Here is a 21,689-nt window from a genome sequence, read left to right on the forward strand (position 1 = left end):
AACCCACAGAAAGTAGAAAGAAGGAAATAATATAAATAGGAGAAATGAGTAAAACAGTACACAAATGTACAACAGATAAAATCGAAGCTAAAAGCTGGTTCTTTGAAAAGACTCATAAATTGAAAATCCTGAGACTGATCAAGAAATGAAGAGAAAACTAATTACCAATACCAAGGGGCACCCTTTCAGATACTAGAGACATACAAAATTTTAAAATTTGAATTAAATGGATAAATTCCTCAAAAAATAGTCTATTAAAGCTGACAGAAGAAACAGAAAATATGAAGTCTGCTATTTATTAAAGAAACTCAATTTGATTTAAAATTTTTCCCACAAAGAAAACCTCGGCCTAAAAAGTTTCATCAGTAAATTCTTCAAAACATTGAAAGAAATAACATCAATTTATACAAATACTTCCAGAGAACTGAAAAAGATGAAACATTTCCCAACTCTTTTTGAGATCACCAAAATATTGACATCAAAAACCTGAGTATTCCAGGAAGGGAAAAGTACAAACCAGTCACTCTCATAACCACAGATACAAAAATCCTAAACAAAGCATGAGCAAATTAAATCCAGTAACAGATTAAAAAAAAAAAAAGAGCTAACACATCACAACCCCGTGAGTCCTCCCACTCCTGTCAGGAACACAAAGATGGCTTAATATTCATATAACAACCACGTTAACAGAAAAAATGGTGAAAATGTATACTATCATGTTGACAGATGCAGAAAAGGCACCTGATAAAATTCAATATCTATTCATGATAAAAAAAAAAGTTAGCCAATTAGGAACAGAAAGTAACTCGCTAATCTGATAAAGGGTATTTACAAAAAACTTACAGCAAGCATCACATTCAATGGTGAAATAACAGAAGCTTTCCCCTGAGGTTGGTACAAAAGAAACATACCTGTTACGGTCACTCCTATTTAACACTATAATGGAAGTCCTAGCCAGCATATCAAGGCAAGAAAAAGAAACAAGACATAAGGACTGAAAAAGACACAATAAAACTATCATTATTAACAAACGGTATGATTATGGATGTAGAAAATTGAACATATACGGATAAACTCTTAGAAATAATAAATGAATTTAGCAAGAACACTGGATACAACATTAAAAATTTTTTACATCAATTACAATTCTACATATATACCAGCAACAAAAAAATAGAAAATTCAAAAAAACGCCATTTCCAAAAGTATTAAGAAACATCAAATACTTAGGAATTAATCTAAGGAGAGACGCTGCTGAAATTTACAATATTGCCAAGCTAAATCGAAGATGTAAATAAATGGAGGTGCATACCAAGTTCATGGATGGCAAGAATCAATACTTTGCAAAGATGGCAAGTCTATTTACAGAGTTGTTAAATTGTGAATTTCTTTAGATTCGCCCAATCTGGATCAAAATCACAGTGGGGGGCAGTTGAGGGGGGGGTGGAAGAATTGAGAAACTGCTTCTAGAATTCACATGGAAATGCAAAGGTTAAAGAAGAGCCCAGGCAATGCTGAAGAAGAACACTAGAGTAGAAGCATCACTAAACAGCAATAATAATAAAGCCACAGAAATTACAAGGTGGTGCTGGTGCATTCTGTCTAACGTACCAGAACAGAGACTCCTGAAACTGACCCATTTACACAGTCATCCTATTTATGATAAAAGTGACCCTGCAATACAGAGAAAGAGATGCTCTCTTCATAAATGGTACTAGGTCAATTACATATTCACACGGGGAGAAAAATGGGGCTTGACCACTACCGCTCACCATATACAAAAGCAATTCCAGATGAAGTGCGGATCTAAATATGAAAAGAGAAACAAGGAACTTAGAAAATAATGTATAGAAAAACATCTTGAAGACTTGGGAAAGATTTCTTAAACAAATCGCAGAAAGTACTTAACATAAAAGGAAAAAAATGGATAAATTGGGCTACACAAAATTTAAACATGCTATTTTTTTGAAAGATATCAATAAGAGAAAAATAATGAAACCCAAAGTGGGAAGATATTTGCAATATGTATGTGTATGTGTATATGTATTTAAATCTGAGAAAAGACTGCTATCTAGATATACAAAATATTCTCACAATTAGAAAAACATACACAATTTTCCACTTCTTAAAAAAACACTTGACCAAACTTACAAATGAAGAAATCCTAATAGCCAATAAACATGAAGAAGATGCTCAATTCACTAGTTATGGAATCAAAGTCAAAATGAAATATCACTAAACACTTCTAAGAATGACTAAAACTTTAAAATACAGACAATATAAACATTAGTGAAGATATAGAGCAACGGAAGCTCTCAAATACTGCTGGTATCAATTGGTAAACAAAGTCTGAAAAACAGGGGGCACCTATCAAGGTGAAAAATATACATAATCTATGACATAGCAACTTTACTACTAAGAAAACGCTCAACAAAAATGTATACAACGTTCATGAAAGGACGTGACTAGAATGTTCATTATAGCTTTATTTGTAATCGCTTCACACTAGAAACAACTCAGATGTCTATCAACAGAAGAGGGAAATGAATTGTGGTATATTCGCACAATGGATATCCATACAATACAAAAACAGAACTCATAATGAATAAGCTCAACTGCATGCTACAACAAATCTCACAAAAATAATTTTGAGCAAAAAAGAGCACAGTATTTAAGATTCTATCTATATTAAAGTAGAAAAACAGGCAAAAATAAACCATGTGTTAGATGTCAAGGTAGTGTTTACTCCTTTAGCTCAACAAACTGGAAGGGGACTTGAGGGGGCTAATGATGTTGTTTTTTGATTTGGATGATGATTTTATAGGCACGTTAAGTTCCATAAATTCTAAAATTGCCTACTTTAGTCCCAAGTTTGGGCCAATTAAATAGAAATTGAAAAGAAAAAAAAGGATGTAAGCAGGAAAAAGGCAAGAATAATAAAAAAGAAAAAGAAAAGAAATGAGTAAAGGGCAAGATAGAAGGCCAGAGGGAAAAAGACTAGTGGGGAGGAGGAGAGGAGCTGAAGGAGGCTGAGGAACTGGGAAGATACCACGTTCGACAGAGGGAGGTGGCCTTAACATCTGAAACGTTTACTGGCTGTTGGCCATTTATAGCTTTCAGTAACTGAGTCTAAATTATTTAGGGGCTCTAAACTCAATGGCATAAATAATAAAACTTCCATGCCACAACAGCAACTACAAAGGTAATGTCATTCGAGTTCACTTAAACTCAAGAAACAGAGATGACTCAAGTAATACTAACTCATCATAGAGACTCAGAGTTACAAATAAATGAATGTTTTAATCTAGATGAATCCAAGCACAAGTACCAAGTATTCTAGATTGGATTAGATAATTTTTTTCCACTATATCCTTTGGGATGAGATTTTATTTAGTTTTAAGGGTTAAAAGTCTTAGAATCAAGTTATTTCTACCAAGGCACACATGTTTCATTTAATCTGGATAACAAACCTGTTTTAGCCTTCTTTTTCTTTTTTTTTGGTTTGGATTTTGTGTCATCTTGCATGCTGTCTTCTACATTTTGTCCCACTGAGTTTATTTCATCGTCTTGATGAGAATCTGAAGTAACTGCTCCAACTGGAGATTCCTTTCTTGGTTCACCTTCAACTGCGTCATCAGAGATGGGCAATGTACTGCAGACATAACCCAAGTACAAAACATTACAAATATATTATTATTATTCATGATGCAGCAAAATGAACAGTAAATAGACAGGCAAACATAATCAGAAAATCGGTACGATTTCCTGCTGGGAGATTCACATATTTCCTTATGCACTAAAACGGTTAGCTGAGGCTAAGTATTACGGGTTTTATACTTGGTGATGAGTTATATACCCCGTGAGCCAAATTAAACTGAGCTGTAAACTCCAGGGAAAAATGAAACTGTGTTTTATGAGCAATGGGTCTGTTTTTACATAGGATTGATCAAAGCTTCCTTGCCCTGCTGCCAAGCAAATGATTGATGAACAAATTTCTAAATTACTCTAAAAGCAAAAAAAGTGCTCTAAGCTTGTTCTGTTTTCAAGAGGCTTCTGATAGTCAATCTTCGCTTGCATTTAAAAATTAAGCGTTTGTGTTCCAGTGGCTAGTGTGCCACTACATTTTCAGAAGGCTAATATTAAAATTAAAATCTGCATCACAGGAACTAATAAATGGTAAGGTGCAGTAGCCCAGTAGCACACTGAGCTGTAGACAGACACCAGCCTGTTAAGGTTTGTTTGCAATTTATCAAGTAAAAAAATCGCATCTAAATAATAAAAAATTGATTTCCAATATATTTAGTCATATTTCAAAAAATAAAGGGTAAGAAGTAAAAAGATTAAAGAAATATTTCAAATTAGTCATTCCAGAAGCCAAGCTACTTTATCACATCACCAAACACTATTATTTAAAGAGAACAACTACTCTTTGCATGTTACTGTCATGTAAGGCATGGTTTTATTTAAAATTCATAAGCTAACCTTAGCTAACAGTAAGTATGGCTTACTAGTTCGTGATAGATATTGTAGCTATGAGAAAGGAGCTTTATGATATGCTGTGCTGAGCAGCCTCTCAGATGGCCCCCAGTGACTCCTGCCTCCTGACATTCCTATCTTTGTGTAATGCCCTCCTATGTGGGCTGGACATAGTGACTGAGTACTAACAGACAGAAAATGACAAAAGTAATGGATGCCACTTCTAAGATTAGGTTCCAAACAGACTGTGACTTCTGCCTCTCTGTCTGTCTCTTTTTGTCTCTGCATCTCTCCCTCTCTCTAGGAGCCCCTGCTCTGGGGAAGCAAGTGGCCATGTTGTGAGTAGACCACAGGGAGATGTTCATCTGGAAAGGAAGTGATGTCTCTTGCCAAAAGCCAGTCAAGATCTGAGACTTGCCAAGAGTCACGAGTGAGCTTAGAAGGTTATCTTCCAAACCCTCCAACAGCTACGTCATGTGGCAGATCCTCTCCCAGACAAGCCTTGAGCTGACTGCAGCCCCGGCTGATATTCTGACCGTAGCCTGCCAAAGACCCTGAGTCACAGGCATAGTTAAGCCATGCCCAGATTCCTGATTCACAGAAACCGTCAGACAATAAATGTTTGTTGTCTTAAGCTGCTAAATTCCAGGGTAAATTTTTTATGCAGCAACAGATAACTAATACACATACTAACATGTGGCTGTAGCAACTCTATGCGCCATCTCTCTGTTATCACTAGGATGTCTACCTTTTGATAAGTGGGGAATTATTTTTAGATGAGGACATTAGGGGAAATTGCCCCTGAATGCAAAGTATGGTCAAATACAGAATGTTCCCACCTCAAGCTGTTTAAATGTGGACTGCAGAAAACAAAGTTAATTATGGTAGTTAAGACATTTTCTATCTTGTTTTCCCCAAGGACAGACACAGAAATACGAATATACTCACAGAAGCTCACATTGCATACGCAAGCATATACATATAAGCATGTGTACAGAAGACGACTTAGACCACCACCAAATTGTTCACAGTGATTATCTTTCAATGGCTGATTTTGATTTTCTTCTTTGTATCTGTATGTTCTACAGTGAACTATGTTATTCATATAATAATGGAAAAATGCTATATACATATATCAAAACAGGCATGTATAACTCAAAAAAGGGGGAGTAATGAGGTTTCTATTATTTAATAGGCAGATGTCAGTGAGGAGATAAGAGCAGAGACTCTGGAGCAAGGGTGCCAAGGTTCTGGCTCAGCTTCTGACTGGTTCTGGGACCTAAACCCTACAGTTTGCTCATCTGCAAAACAGGATGATAATATTACTATTCTTCACGGAGTTGTTATAATGAAAAAACAAGCTAACTCTTGTAAAGCATTTAGCACATGGTAAGGTGCTAAGAAAAGGTTAGCTTTTATTGTACCGGCAACATGTCCAAATGAAAGATTAAGAATTTTCTTTGTGAAACTACAGATTTCACCCAAAAGCTGAAAATAACGGAGTGTTTTTCTAAGAGGACATCTTATATTTATCAATGTAAAGCACCTTGTTTCAGCTTTAGACAGGACTGGGACTTTCTTTTTTTTCTTTTTTCTTTTTTCACTGCTCAACTTGTCGTCATGCAATGAAGTATCTGAGGGAAAGTAAGTCAGCTGCTCTTTGAGTTTCTTCCTTATTTTCTTCTTAATCTCCTTCGCCATTTCTTCAGCCACCTGGAGCTGGTACACCTGCATCAGTTCTTCTTCCTCACTGGCCTTGGCACTGTCCTGTTGAGTGACACCCGGCTGTGACTTCACTCGTGCTTTCTGAGGTGTAGAATCCCCCTTCTTCTCAGGAGTTTCCATTTCCACTTCTGGCGCAGTCACCTGGAGCACTGTTTTTAGAACCTTTTTACTTGCCTTTTCTTGCTTGTCTTCCTCTACACTAACATCCTCTGGATTTTCAGGTGTTGACTGTGGATTCCTTAGTTTGTTTTTAGTGACCCGCATGCTCTTCTCTGGGTCAAACGTGTCAGTAGCACTTAAACCATCACTTTTAGTTTCTGTAATTTTCTGAGGACTGCTTCCAACAGCGTCAAGCTAGGAAAAGAAGACAGAATCACAAAGTCTGAGCCCAGCACAGTTTAGTCACATACAGACAAAGCACAGTGACCAGTGCTCAGCAGTGTGTGACATCAGGAAGGTTACTTCATTTTTTCTTGAACATAGAGATACATTCTGGATCATCTGATGAGCACCTCCCTACTTCATTCTCCAAGCATGAGATCAGTAACCTCTAAAAGTAACTTCAGATTAAATGAGCTTATTAATTAACACAGAGAAAAGTACTTAATGACTTTCCAGAAGTGAATTAATTGCTCAAAACTCAAATGTTATTTTCCCCTTGGGAAGAATGATCCATACCCTAAGAAATATTTGAGAAATTGCTAAAGAGGCACTGAATTAAAGCATTTCACATTCTCCAACAGAAAACACACACAGGTCATTTATCTTGCTTCATAATTACATTCTAAAACCAAAATATACAGTTCTAGGATTACTCTGCAATTACTCCAAATGCATCACTGAAAATGCTGCCAAGTATTAGATATAACGAAGTTAAACGATACAACAGACTAAGCAAACACCTGTGACCCTTTCTCCAATCAAAATTACTTTAAAATTAGACATATTTTTAATAGAAAAAAAGCCTAGTGATCAGAAAGGAATGTTACTAGTAATAAAATAAATATTTAAAAAAATTCCCAAACGATAAAAAATAAGGGAAAATCAAGTCTATTACCAAACTACCAGAGAAAACCACAGGCCAGAGGAAACACTTCTCCAGAGGAAGAGGTGGTTCTGGAGAAGCTGTAAGCTCAGGGCCAAGTAATGCAAGAATAGGGAGGGGATGACCTGAGGATGACCAACTGAGGAAGTGGGAAGGACAGCTCTGGTCCCTACCTCCGTCTGTGTTAGTGACATCATGTGTTAGATGGCAGCACTGAGAGCATGGAGCAGCTGGGTATAGACAGAGGGCAGCACTCAGAGGAGAGAGCAGCTGGGTACAGAGAGAGGGCGGCACTCAGAGGAGAGAGCAGCTGGGCACAGAGAGAGGGCAGCACTCACAGGAGAGAGCAGCTGGGCACAGAGAGAGGGCAGCACTCACAGGAGAGAGCAGCTGGGCACAGAGAGAGGGCAGCACTCAGAGGAGAGAGCAGCTGGGCACAGAGAGAGGGCAGCACTCAGAGGAGAGAGCAGCTGGGTACAGAGAAAGGGCAGCACTCAGAGGAGAGAGCAGCTAGGTTTAGAGAAAGAGGGCAGCAGTCTCCAGGTAAGCTCAACCCTCACCACCAGCAGAAGCAGATTATGTTGAAAGCAATCAACAGGAGAAGAGATTCTCAAATAGCTAACCAGACAACTAAAAACTAACAAACACTGAAGGGAAGCTGCACAATGAAGGAAAAGACACCAAATCCAATAAAACAGAACAATTAACAATGAAGGAAAATGATAGGATCACCACAATAAGAATTTACAATGTTATCAAGAAAGAAATTCAAAAGCATATTGGATGGAAAAAAGCAATTGCACAAGTCAGGAGTAAAATTTTGAGCAAGGAAAATAAAGCTTAGGAGATGTGCTGAAAAACAGATTGGATGACACCAAAGTGCTCCAAGATGGAAGCCACTATCAAAATGAGGAATTCTCCCAGAAATGAGCTTACCAATGAAGACTGAAGTTCAATTTTTGAAAATCCCCATGTTAAAGTAGTTAGAAAATATCTAATATATGTTAAAAGATCTAAAAATGCTTTAAAAAAAACTAGTATTCCAATATATATCTAATAATTTACCATCCCCAACACTCTTTCGCTTACCTAAAAGATATTTCCAAATTCTATTCTTCAAGGATAAACTATGAAGCCTTATCCTCAAAAAAATCTTCCCTAAAAACAAACCTTATAAAAATAACTTCTCTTAAAAAAAATAAGTTTAGCGGCCGGCCCCGCGGCCAAGTGGTTAAGTTTGAGTGCTGCACTTCAGCAGCCTGGGGTTTCGCTGGTTCGGATCCTGGGTGCTGACATGGCACTGCTCATCAGGCCATGCTGATGCAGGGTCCCACGTACCACAACTACAATATACAACTATGTACTGGGGGGATTCAGGGAGAAAAAGCAGGAAGAAAAAGAAAAAAAAGAAGACTGGCAACAGTTGTTAGCTCAGGTGCCAACCTTTAAAAAAAAAAGTTTATTTTCACCTGTTCTGTTTCTAAAAGCAACACACGCTTAACTGAAAAGTTAGAAAACAAAACATTAAAAATACAGAAAATACTTAAAGAGAAAAAGAGGACACAAAGCTCAACTCTGGCTGCCTCACACAAGGAAAATCACGGCTAATCTGTTCAGAGACTTATTTTTGACTTCTCTCTATGAATACAGTCATACCTAATAACCTTGAATATCCATTATGTTAAAACGCAAATTTTAACACCCGTACATTTTTCTTTCTACTTTCTCAGTGAGTACCAGAAATGCAGTGGCAATATATACAAAATGCGAGGCCACTCCTGAAGGAAATAATGGAAAAAAGATAACAAAAAATTAGAAATAGTAGAATTATGGTTTAGAAGAAAAGATTTTAAAAATGAAACCCTGGGAAAGCCAATCAGGTGAGGCTCAGTTTTTTATTTACTCTCTTCCACTGATCTGTCAACGTTTGGACTAATAACATCATTTTAATTTTATAATATGACTTTACATTTGTTATTTATGCTTCTGTTTTATTCAATTAATTTTTTAAAACTACTGTAATAAATAATTCTATGGAATCCCATATATTCCATACCATTGTATTGATATTTCTTTACTTTTTAAACATCCTGTTTTTGTGGTTTTGATTTCCTTTTTCTCATTTTATGCTTCATGGGATAGTTATTAAATTTCTAAGTAGTTTATAAATTTTAAACTTTCATTATTAATTTCTAGATTTGTTGTACTATAGTAAAAGAAAAGGTCTACCTCTATGGAATTTACTATTTCACGGATTAGATTTTGACTGAATTTTGAAGTGTCTCAAATACACTTGTTCATGTTCTATTATACCTCTGCCCATCCTTTTATCTTTACTTTCTGTGCATCATTTAGGTTTTTGCTTTAGTTTGTCTGTTTTTAAAATCAGCTTGAGATGCAATTTATATACAATAAAATTCACTAATTTATATGTATAATTAAACGAATTCTGGCTAATGCTTAAGGACATGTAACCACCAGCATCCTCAGGATGTTAAACATTCCTGTCACCCGACGTGTTCTTCCACAAAGACCACCCCTAACACTCCACGCTGTGGCTCCACTCAACCACTGATCTGCTTTCTGTCTCTATAATTTTGTCTTGTCTAGAATTTCATACAAAAGGCATCATACTGTCTAGACTTTTCTGTCTGGTTTCATTCATGCAGCATGAAGCTTTGGGATTCATCCACATTGTTGCATTTATGGTAGTTTATTCCTTTTTATTGCTGAGCGGTATTCCACTGTATGGATAAACACTACATTTTATTTCTCCATACACCAATTAGTGGACATGTGAGTTATTTCCAGTCTTGAACTGTTATATGTTTTCATTTCTCATGAGTAAATACCCATACATGGAATTGTTGTGCTATATGGTAAGTAAACGATTAACTTCTTAAATAACTGCCAAACTGCTTCCCAAAGTGGCTGTACCTTCTGCATGCCCAAATGTATAAGAGTTCCAGTTAGCTAACATCCTTGCCAGCACTCAGCATTGTCAATTTCCATTTTTTAGCTGTTCTAATGGGTGTGTAATAGTATCTCATTACTGTTTTAAATTGCATTTCCCTAATTACTAATGACATTGAGAATATTTACATGTGCTTATTTGCTATCTGTATCTCTTCGTTGGTTAAGTGGTTAAATCTTCAACTCATTTTCATTGGGTTATTTTCACACAACTGAGTTCTAAGAGTTCTTAAAATGTTCTAGATACACTTTATCAGAAAGTGTGTTGCAAATATTTTCTCTCAACCTAAAGCTTTTCTTTTCATTTGCTTAGCAATGTTTTGAATTTGCACAAAGCCAAATTTATCCCTTTTGTCTCTTATGGTTCATGCTTTTGTATCCTGAGAAATTTATTCATAACTCAAGGTTACAAAGGTTTCATCTCGTTCGGCTATCAATAATGAGCACTGGTTCTCCTTACTAAGAGTCATGTATTTGCCCACTCTCCCACTGGCATAACAGGGAATTAGTACTGCACAGTTGTCATGAACACAAGCTCTTGAGTCAGAAGGACCTGGATGCACTACTTATTAGCATAGGATCCTGGGTAAGTTTTTTAATCTCTGAGCCTCAGTTCTCCAACTTATACTAATTTTATAGATTCTTGTGAGCATTAGGTAAGTCAACGCATGTAAAGAACTTAGCATATTGCCTGGCATGTAGTAGATACAGACAAACATTAGTTGAAGAAAAGCTTGGCACCATTATTTATGATTCATGTCTTATTCTATTTACTAAAACTTCAAGAATATTAGTTAAGGTGAAAAGAGATCTTCCTTTATGGGTCCTGATTTTAAAGGAAGTACCTATAGGTGAGGTGTACCTATAGGTCATTCATGGACTACTCTCCCTTCTCAAAGGGGGCCATGGAAAACTACTGAAATCATATGCAACATGTCATATACGTACCTGAGGGTACATAATTGTCACCTACATGAACACCAAATTTTTTTTTTAAATCATTGTCTTGTTTCTAAGTAAAATATGACGGCTTTTCTCCCTTATTTTTATATGATCACATGATTTTTATTCAACTTAGTTGTACTCACTTATTGATATTGACTGATACCCAATTATTAAGCTGTTCTTGAGTTCCTAGGAAGAACTCTATCTGACTGAGACAGAGTATTCTTTCAACACACGGTTACATTCAATTTGCTCATATTTTATTTAGGTCTTTTTGTTCTTTCAATATATACTCCTAATTGAGACAACTCTAAGTTTCTTTTTAGAATTCTGTCTACATTTTTGCAAACTTTTATTTTTAAACTTTATGTCATTTTGTTTGATGGGTTAATGTTGCAAGTGGAATACCTGATATTTTAAAAATCTATTTAGAATCTGCTTTTTAAAATAGGAAGTTTAAACCATTTACGTTTATCGTCATGACTAAGACTCTATTCTTATTTAAATTTTTTATTTCATTATTTTTGTTCCTTTTTAAAAAAAATATCTAGGGGCTAAGCCAGTGGTGCAGCAGTTAAGTTCACACATGCCACTTGGGCAGCCCAGGGTTTGCAGGTTCAGATCCCAGGTGTGGACATACACACCAACTGGCAAGCCATGCTGTGGCAGGTGTCCGACACATAAAGTAGGAAGATGGGCACGGATGTTAGCTCAAGGCCAGTCTTCCTCAGCAAAAAGAGGAGGATTGGCAGCAGACGTAAGCTCAGGGCTAATCTTCCTAAAAATATATATATATATATTTTTTTTATTTCATTTTTCCTGATCTTTGTTGACTGTGAAAATATAATAATCTATTTAACATATTACATATTTTTTGTTTTACTCATTTCAAACTCCAGGATAAAATAACTTCTAACTACATCCTAGGTAAAAAGGAATCATTACAAGACATTTTCTTTGCAAGCTAGGAAACTTTGCCCAACCTTTGAGAACAAACTGTTTCTCATATCATATATACTTATCTATATATACTTCTCTAATATAAATCTCGTTTTTTTTTTAAAGATTGGCACCTGAGCTAACAACTGTTGCCAATCTTTTTTTTTTTCCTGCTTTTTCTCCCCAAATCCCCCCACTACATTGTTGTATATTTTAGTTGTGGGTCCTTCTAGTTGTGGCATGTGGGATGCCGCCTCAGCATAGCCTGATGAGTGGTGCCATGTCCGCACCCAGGATCCAAACAAGCGAAACCCTGGGCTGCCAAAGCAGAGCACATGAACTTAGCCACTTGGCCATGGTGCCAGCCCCTATAAATCTTAAGTAATTATTTTTGACATAAATAATAATTGAGAAGGTTCTATACATTTAACTAGTTCCAAGGGTCATCCAGATACATTTTCAGATCATAAATTCTCTATTTTTTTTTTTCCTTAAAGTTTGACACCTGACCTAACATCTGCTGCCAATTTTTCTTTTTTTTTTCCCTTCTTCTCCCCAAAGCCCCCCAGTACATAGTTGTATATTCTAGTTGTAGGTTGTTCTGGTTGTATTATGTGGGATGCCACCTCAGCATGGCTTGATGAGCGGTGCTAGGTCTGCAGCCACGATCCAAACCAGTGAAACCCTGGGCCGCCAAAGCGGAGCATGTGAATTTAACCACTCAGCCATGGCCCTGGCCCCAAATTCTCTACTCTTAAATTCTTAATTTGGATTCATGACTCTGGACATGGTACTACATACTGAACTAACACACTTTCCAACAGTACTGTAGTTTTTCTCAGGCAGGGAATACTGGGAGTAATTCTCTGCTAACTCCATATGTTCACTATAGCTCTCACAAGTGACTGACAAGTTAGGTGACCGGATTCTTTGGGACACAATTTTTCCCCAAAAACTGTACAAATACTACTCCACTGTCTTTTGGATTTAGCGTTTTTTGAGAGAATTCTGAAATGCACTAGATGTTTCTTTTTCTGTCTAGATGTTAACAAAATTTATTTTTCTCTTAAAATTAAAAAGTTTCTAGTATAGTTCTCATCTCATAAATTTTACCTGGAATGCAAGATGGACTCATCTCATCCTAGATCTTTTTTTTTACTCTCAGGAAGGCTTCTTCACCATGTTCTTTCTACTGTTTCTGCTCCATAGTACTGTCTGGAAACACTTACTTGTAGGTCAAGTATTTCTGTATGACCTATATAGAACATATACGTTCTATATGTTATTCTTCTCATGGAAGACAATCTCAAATTTGTCTTCCACATCACTGCTTAGATTTTTCCATGGTGTCAATTATACTGTGTTAGGACTGAGATACAGTTTTAAGGAAGCAACTGAAGACAGAACATGGAGGGACTGTGGTTTTAAATCCCACTTATGCTGTGTCTGGCTATATGACCCTGGCAAACCGTCTAACATCTCTGTTAAGTGCTTTCTGTTCAGATGTTTATAAAATTTCTCATGTGCAAAATAAGACCTGCAAAACTACACTTCATGATTAACATGAGAATTAGCATTTGTAATGTTCTTATCACAGTGCCTGATACATAGTTATAAAACAATAAGATGAACCTGCCATTATTATGACTTCTCTTATTATGGTTTTTTTCCTTAATTTTCTTATTTCAGGCTCCTTCCTTTTCAATCTCAGCCTGTTCTGTACTGGGGATTCCTTGTTCTTGTTCTGAAGAGGTCCTGTCTCTTCAGACCTTATTAAAAGAGGTGCTATTGGGTTGTGGTTAAGACTAGATTCTGCAGTCAGACTGTCAGAGTTTGAATCCTGGTTCTACCCCTGACTATGTAACTTTGGGTAAGTTATTCAATCCTCTGTGATCCAGTTTCCTCATCTATAAATGGAGGTAAGATCTCATAATTTTGTTGTTTGTATTGAAAATGAGTGAATACACATAGAATGTTTAGAAGAGTGCCTGAAAGATAGAAAGCACTCAGTTATGTAGTAAATAAAAGCAGGTATTCCTCCTCTACTTCTTAAAGTAAATCATTTCAGAAATATGTTGTTTTCCTGTAAGTCCTCCAGGAATAGATCCTTCTTGTGAGCTGAAAAACCTCTTTCTAAATATTTCTTCCTGGTGTACCTATGTCTGAATGAAAAGATACCTTGAATGGCCCGGCGTTTGCCAAGAGAGCCTGGGTAGATTATGCTTAGTCACCTCCACGAGGGTGTCCTCAACACCTCTACTGGACCTTAGGTAAATGAACATGCCTTCGGCCCATTTCCTGGTTATCCATTTAATTTAGCATTCTTGGCCTAAACTGCATTTTGTTCATGCTCACAAAGCCTAGTTCTGACTGTGAGAGAAAAGATAAGGTCCTACACTTTGACTAAACGAGTCCATAGCAATATCCAGCAGACAATTGTTTCCAGGGTTCTTTCTGCTTTTGCCAATGTACACCACCTTACCCAAGGGGAGGACATATACAATATGCAATGTTCCATCTTCCATATGCCACTGTTTCCAACCATTTGTGTACGGGTACCACTAGAAGAAGCATATTTAGTTTAGGGCAGTGTCCACCATGGGAAACCTAATCTGCCCCATTCTGTCAGGAGTTCTAAATTGGTGTGCAGCAGTACACTTGTGTCCTATGAATCCCTCACATGTGTATGGCTGGATTCTGGCCAATGTCAGTATTTATTTTTGCTTCACTTGAGAATATACACTGTTACACTGATGACTGCCAGATAGAATATTAAAATCAATAAGTCCCATGACAAAATACAGAATAGGATAAAATTTGCTGGGTAAAACGTAGGGTATATGTAACTCATCATAAAACTCTTGCCAAAGAAATATTATGTACCAAATAACCATGAAGTTATTTGTGTGTGTGTGTGTGTGTGTGTGTGCGTGTGGACACAAGAGATTATGGTCAAAGGAGTAAAAGGTGCAAGTGAAATAGTGAGACAGGTTTGAAGAGTGAACGGTGCATTAATGTGGATACTATTACAGACTCTTTAAAGCACCCTAGGAATCAGGTTGTAGTTAAGTGCTGATTTGTTTGGTATTACTTGGAATTCTGTTTTTAATCCCTTCAAGCGTGCCGCCAAAAATTCTATCATTTGAAAGTGTACCTCAAGTACAAAAAGGATAATTATTGCCTTAAGGTTCCATTGATTTCTCTAGGTTCTGCTGTGTAGAATCACATGAATTAAGTCTAAATAAAGACAAGCCATTGAATATCTGAAGGAAAATATTACTTCCTAAATTCTTCATAATTCTGGATTAAAAATCTTGATTTTCTTCAAAAATGGGAAATGTGGTTAGTTTTGAGTTTCTCCACTATCCCTAGTCACTCTGAGCAGTCCAAGTCCTTCTTATAGGAGCACTCAAGACTGAACTCAGTCTCTAAGAATAATGATGTTGCTAATGTAAACTTGATTTTACCATACATTATGGACCAAATTTAATTTCCAAAGTTCCTTAGAGTTTTAATAAGAAAGTCATAATCTTATGCAGATATATAAGTCACCGTTACCAAATGATCAATTACTCACTGAGAGTTTTTCTCCAGATTTGCCAATTTTTTTCTTCAGTTTTTTTCTTTCGCGTATTAGATCATTGTGGGTCTTAAGCAATTCCTCAAAGCGAACTTTGGTTTTTACTTTGGCTTCACTCTCCACTACAAATGATAAAGACTCACGTCATTTTCTAAACAACTCTATGATAAACATAACTGCATTCTTATTACGTGAAAGAACACAGTCTTGTAAATGCCTGCATGAGTTCTCCAGCTATCTTAGAACAACTGACTAGTCCTTCCTTCTTAAAAAACTTCTTTTGGATTTGGTGACACCACACTCACTCGTATCCCTCTTACCTTTTGGGCGACTCCCTCTAAAAGTCTCCTTTGCTAAGTTAACTTTTACTTATGATGCACAGTAGCACATCTACCACTGTTAGTTCCATGGCCTTAAACAAGTTACTCAGCATCTCTAAACTTCACCTTCCTTATCTGTAAAATTAAGAATAACTTATGTCAAAGATCAATCTGTAGGACAACTGGCTAACACTTGCCTAGTCAAGAATCAGCATTCAAGAAATATTAAATGTTGAAAGTTCTTTTTCCCTTTAAAACATAAATCAGATCATGTTATTCTCTTGCTTTAAGATCCTGTGAGTTTCCCACCTCACTTAAGACAAAATAAAACAAGTCCTTCACATGCCCTACAGAGTTCTCACTTCCTGGCCTGCCTCCCTGCACAGCTTCAAGAGAAGACAAATATCCCCTTAGATCCCTACATTCTGGCCGTACTGCCCTTGCTCTAGCTCCTGTGCCAGTCACCTGTCTTTGCAAATAAAGTTTTCTGAAACATAGCCATGCCCACTTGGTTAAGAATTGCTGTGGCTGCCTGTGTGCTTCAACGGCAGAGGTGAGTAGCTGTAGCAAAGACCAAGCCTAAAATATTTCCTCACCCGCCCTTTAAGAACATTTGCCGATGTCTGCTTCAGCGTAAAACATCCATTTTGATGATAACAAAAATTAATCATGTTGTAATTATTACTTACCTTGTCCAGCTGAGTCCCAAACTGCCACCCACCGAACACATAATAATCTTAATCACCAACATTAAATAGAAAATTGAATATCAAACTATTAAATATCATATTTTGTTGATGACATCTACTTTATTCATTATCAGTTAAAGAACCCCTTAAAATAACCCAAACTTTAAAATAAATAAATAATATGTATTGCATACATAAATTTCATAGAAGTCTTACCAGTGGGCATATCTCAGCCTTATGGAGAGTATTGAGTTGTAATATAAAGCACTCACTCAATCAGTATCCTATTAAAACAAAGAGAATTTATTTTTAATATGGAATTTCCAAATAAAAACTATAAAATATTCTTCATGCAAGATTACGCCATTGTCCATTACCTCATCAAGTTTATAACAATAAAGCTAAGTTCTCTCATCAAAATCTTACATAAATGACTTGAATTGGTTTAGAGTCCAAAATAAAGTGAAGCAAACTGGACCATATTTGAATAAAATATTTATCTATTTTAAATAAAATTTTTTTTCAATTTTGAAAGGCAGTAAACATCTAACTTGGTATGTTAATACACTTTTAAAAGTGTTTTAAGTAAATAATGAACATTCCAATACACTTTGAAGAAACGAGACTCCACCTCAAGACTGACTTTCCCAAGAGCATACACTATTAGTAAAGTATGCTTGTGAGGAGCATATTCACAGATAATGAATCTAAATAGCTCTGTACTTGCCCTAAAATGCTGCTACGGTAGAGAAAGTTAGCACAAGCATCCACACTTTCTTTCTCAAATAAATACCTGGGTGTACATCATTGTTATCAAAACCATGGATTAAATTCAGTATAAATATTCCTGAATTGCCAATTTCATTTAAAGATTGGAGGTGTGTCCAAAACATATTGATTCCTGCACTAGAACACAATATGAATACGTTTTTAAGGATAAAAATGAAGACTATTCAAAAAAAGAAAAAAGACATAATTTAAGCGGGCTTAGCAATTATCACTGAATGCTCCAGATCCCTGGGGATCCACACTCATGTTCCTCTGCTGTTAGAGGTACTTTGGACAGAGCAGTCTAAGAAGAAATGCTAAAAAGAAAAGAATGATTATACAAACACACCTAATCATGTGAGTCAACTTATGTGACAACTATCCAGTACACAGACAAAACAGACATTACAAATAAATAAATATATAAATAAAACAAAAACTAGTAATAAACTAGGGGGAAAAAAAAGCAGACATCACTAAAACCACACAGCAAAAACTCCTCTACTTTACTAGAGGAACCCGTATGTACTCTTTCTAGTTGACACAGATCTAATAAACCTGGTCATCTACTTTCCAATCCACCCCAAATTAGAAAAGAGAGAGGCTGCAAAGGTAAATATGATGACAGCATCAGTAATTGAAACCTGACAGCACATGAGAAGAAAAAAATATAAAGAAGGACTTAATATTTATAGTATTCCATGGTCACTCAATCTATAGGAAAGCAGCTGAACTATGTCATGACTATGAATCACCAAGAAAAGGTTTACTCATATTGAGCTTAATCTGTTTTCTTTTCTCTTGAGTAGAATTTATGACATTTTAGATTAAATAAAAACTACTGAAGAGGCAGGGCAAAGAGTCAAGGATGATTCTTATGTTTCTGGAACTAGAATAATGAGACCAGAAGCATCATGCATTGGGATATAGTACAGTACAGGACAAGTGTAGTGGAGGGGTTTAAAACACACATCCTGGAATAATTAGTCTCCTCTGATTACTTGTGTGACCTTAGGAAATTTCTTTCCTCACCTGTACAATCAGTCCAACAGTGCCTGCTCAAAGGGTTGTTGTAAGGGTTAAAGGATTGAGAACAGTGCCTTAGACAGAACAAGTATCAATCAGCAAACATTAGCTACAACCGTAACAGATACTTCTTACGGAGACACTCACTGAGCTGAGCGGGCATGCTGAACTGGCTGCGTGAGGGGCACTAAGCGGCTATAAGCTCAGACTCCACTGACAGATCCTTGGATTCAAATCCCAATTCTACCTGCCAGTAGATTAAGCTCTGTAGACTTCAATTTCCTAATCTTTCAAAACAGAGTAATAATAGTAAATCACTCATATAGGGTTTTTGTAAAGATTAAATAAGAATATATAACTAAAACACTTAACACAATGCCTAGATCATGGCAAGCCCTTCAAAAATGGTGGCCTTTACTACTTTATGAAGAAAATATATATCACATAATATACAAATATATAATTATACTATATATATTATAATCACATTATGTTTGGTAGCCAATAGAATATAGTAATCCAGCAAGGAGACCTAGGCTGAAGAAGTAGGCATCATTTGTATATGTGATGGCCACAAGAAACACAAGCACCAAAGCGAATTCTGGGAGCTCACAAAATAAAATAAAAAGACATCAGACAGACAGGTGAAAAACTGAGAAAGAGAGGTATCACAGGAACCAAGGGGAAAAGATTTTTAAGAAAGAAGTGGTCTACACTGTGTGGTATCAAAAGTTGCTGCAAGTTTTGAAGTGTCTACTGGATTTGCAATCAGGAAGTCACATGAGCAAGGCTGTTTACAGATGGGCAGAAACCTGGCAGCCACAGGTGGAGGGATGAATTGAAGGCTAGACATGCAGAAGAAACATGTAGATAATTCTTTCTACAACTCTGCTTCCAACTGTCTTTCCCCACCCCCAAAGGCAGTGACATGAGGCAGCAGCATTGCGGGACAAAAAGACTATGGAAGGACTTTGCTGTTTGTTTTAAGATTGTTCTCCATGCCTCCATCACCCTACCCTTTTAAAAAATAAATCATTATCTACACTACAATCAGAGTGACTTTCTAAAATACAAATGTGAAGGTATCATTTCTTTAAAACTCTTCACTAGCTCCCAATCACCCACTGGAAAAAATACGAAGTCCTTACCACTGGGTCCATGGCTACTTCTGAAACGACCCCTTGCCTTGGTTCACCTCCCCTTCTCTGGCCACACTTCCACCCACATTCTATGCTCCAGCCATGTGAAATCACTTGCAGGCCCTCAAATGTGCCCCACTCTTTCTTGCCTCTGTACCATTACACACCTCTCTCGTGAGACATGCCCTTCCTCCCTGTCCCTCTAACAAATTCCAACTATCCTCTGACACTAAATGCAACTGGGATCTTCTCTGGGGAGCACTCTACCCATGAGGGGCAGTTAAATAATTCTTCTCTGTGCTCCTTCATATCTCCTTCTACCTCAGCCCTCAATTTTCACGCGGGCAAAATGTTCTCTGACTCCCACCAAACTGCCATTGTTTCGGAGGGCCTGGCCTGTGCTCTCTTCATCTGTGTATTCCTTCTTAAAAGGGGTGTGGGGTGGGGGCAGTAATAATGGTTCGAGGGTCAAAAAGACTCAAGCTTAAACTCTTGTTTTACCACTTGTTGAATGTGCAGCCTTGGGCCAGCTACTTAATTTCACTAAGGCTTGTTTTGGATTTTTCCCCCTGGGAAATTAAAATGGCACCTACTTTATTCTAAGGAGAAAAAGAAAAATTGAAAAGCAAAGTGATCACAGCAGCTGGCACAGTGTAGATGCTCAAAATTACTTAATGCTCATTATTATAGTATTAAAAATAATTATGTAACAGATAAAAACACCATTAAGTACATATTTACATTATTTACTTTTTAGTTTAATGCACAATTGAATAAATGCTAATATTACTTAACAACATAGCAGGTACACTACAGAAATAATCATCTCTAAGTGTTCAGATGTACTACAGCAAACACATTACAGAATTAATGACCAATATTTGATTAGTAACATCATTGTCAAAAATCAAGGTCAGACTTAAAATGACATTCCTGAATCTCATATATGCCATTATTTTAAAGCTTTTTCCTCACAAACCTTTACAGGTGCTGCTAACAGATACCAAGAAGGGAAATTAACATAATTAACAAGTTTCATCTCAATTTACTTTTTCTTTAACCACCTGATTATCAGCCAATAATCTATCGATCAAAGGGAGAAAAAGCTGAGAGGCCTGGATAATTCACTACTCGACCGAATTTCACAGCATGGGAAAAAAGAAGCAAAGAAAAACCCTGTATTCACAAGTCAATTAATAAATCAATGATAGTCTCCATAAATAAACAGAATTCTAAATATGGTTTAAAAAACTTTGGGTATTTAAATTTCTCCCAAATAATGTTTTTAAAGTGTCCGAGTCCCCACAATAAGCAATGTCCCTGCAAGCCCAAGCAGACAGCGGTCGTTAACGCAACAGGTGACGGACCGTCAACATCCTCTCCTCGGGGGGAGGAGCAGAGGCCACAGGTGGAGGACCGTCAGCATCCTCGGGAGGACGCAGAGGCCACAGGTGGAGGATCGTCAGCATCCTCTCCTCCTCCCGAGGAGAGGCCACAGGTGGAGGGCCGTCAGCATCCTCGGGAGAAGGAACAGACGCCACAGGTGGAGGACCGTCAGCATCCTCTCCTCCTCCCGAGCAGAGACCACAGGCGGAGGGCCGTCAGCATCCTCGGGAGGACCGTCAGCATCCTCTCCTCCTCCCGAGGAGAGGCCACAGGTGGAGGGCCGTCAGCATCCTCTCCTCCTCCCGAGCAGAGGCCACAGGCGAAGGGCCGTCAGCATCCTCGGGAGGAGGGGCAGAGGCCACAGCCGCCGGCAGCAGGGTTTCAGCCGTGCCCAAACGCAGCGCAGCCGCCGGCGGGGAGTCCTAAACTGTCTACGTCTTTCCCATTTCTACCTGTACACCTGGAAACGACCCCCGCGGCGTAATTCGCCTTTCCTCCGACACCGGGAGCACATCAGCCGCCCCTCCCCAGACGCGGCGAGAAGGTGTCGCAGCGCTCGAAGGCGCACCAGGCGCCCCCCACGGCCAGACCCGCCCTCAGGACGAGGCGGCCCCCAGACTCCACCCCAGCGGGAGGGCAGACCCCTCCCCTCAGGACGGCCCCGGCCCCGGCGCCCGC

The 21,689-nt window shown here is 37.6% G+C and overlaps 1 protein-coding gene across 48 annotated transcripts in view; it reads right to left on the bottom strand.

Annotated features, from left to right (window-relative positions):
• AHI1 (Abelson helper integration site 1) overlaps positions 1–21,689 on the bottom strand; it is a 180,260-nt gene that overhangs the window by 157,347 nt on the left and 1,224 nt on the right. For 22 of the 48 annotated variants that reach the window (XR_011422259.1, XR_011422261.1, XR_011422260.1 and 19 more), the window contains exons 2-5: positions 16,909–16,976; positions 15,681–15,805; positions 6,023–6,555; positions 3,471–3,652 (exon numbers count right to left, since the gene is read on the bottom strand). Coding sequence is in view for 39 of the 48 variants with exons in the window: in XM_070223948.1 (XP_070080049.1) it covers positions 3,471–3,652; positions 6,023–6,555; positions 15,681–15,805; positions 16,909–16,918 (850 nt within the window). In the remaining 9 variants the exon portion in view is untranslated. Of the gene's footprint in view, positions 1–3,470; positions 3,653–6,022; positions 6,556–15,680; positions 15,806–16,908; positions 16,977–21,463; positions 21,664–21,689 lie in introns of those variants that run through there. The other 26 variants (XR_011422264.1, XR_011422263.1, XR_011422262.1 and 23 more) reach the window with 3 other exon arrangements.

The sequence above is a fragment of the Equus caballus genome, chromosome 10 (genome assembly GCF_041296265.1).
Source record: "Equus caballus isolate H_3958 breed thoroughbred chromosome 10, TB-T2T, whole genome shotgun sequence".
Lineage (NCBI taxonomy): Eukaryota > Metazoa > Chordata > Mammalia > Perissodactyla > Equidae > Equus > Equus caballus.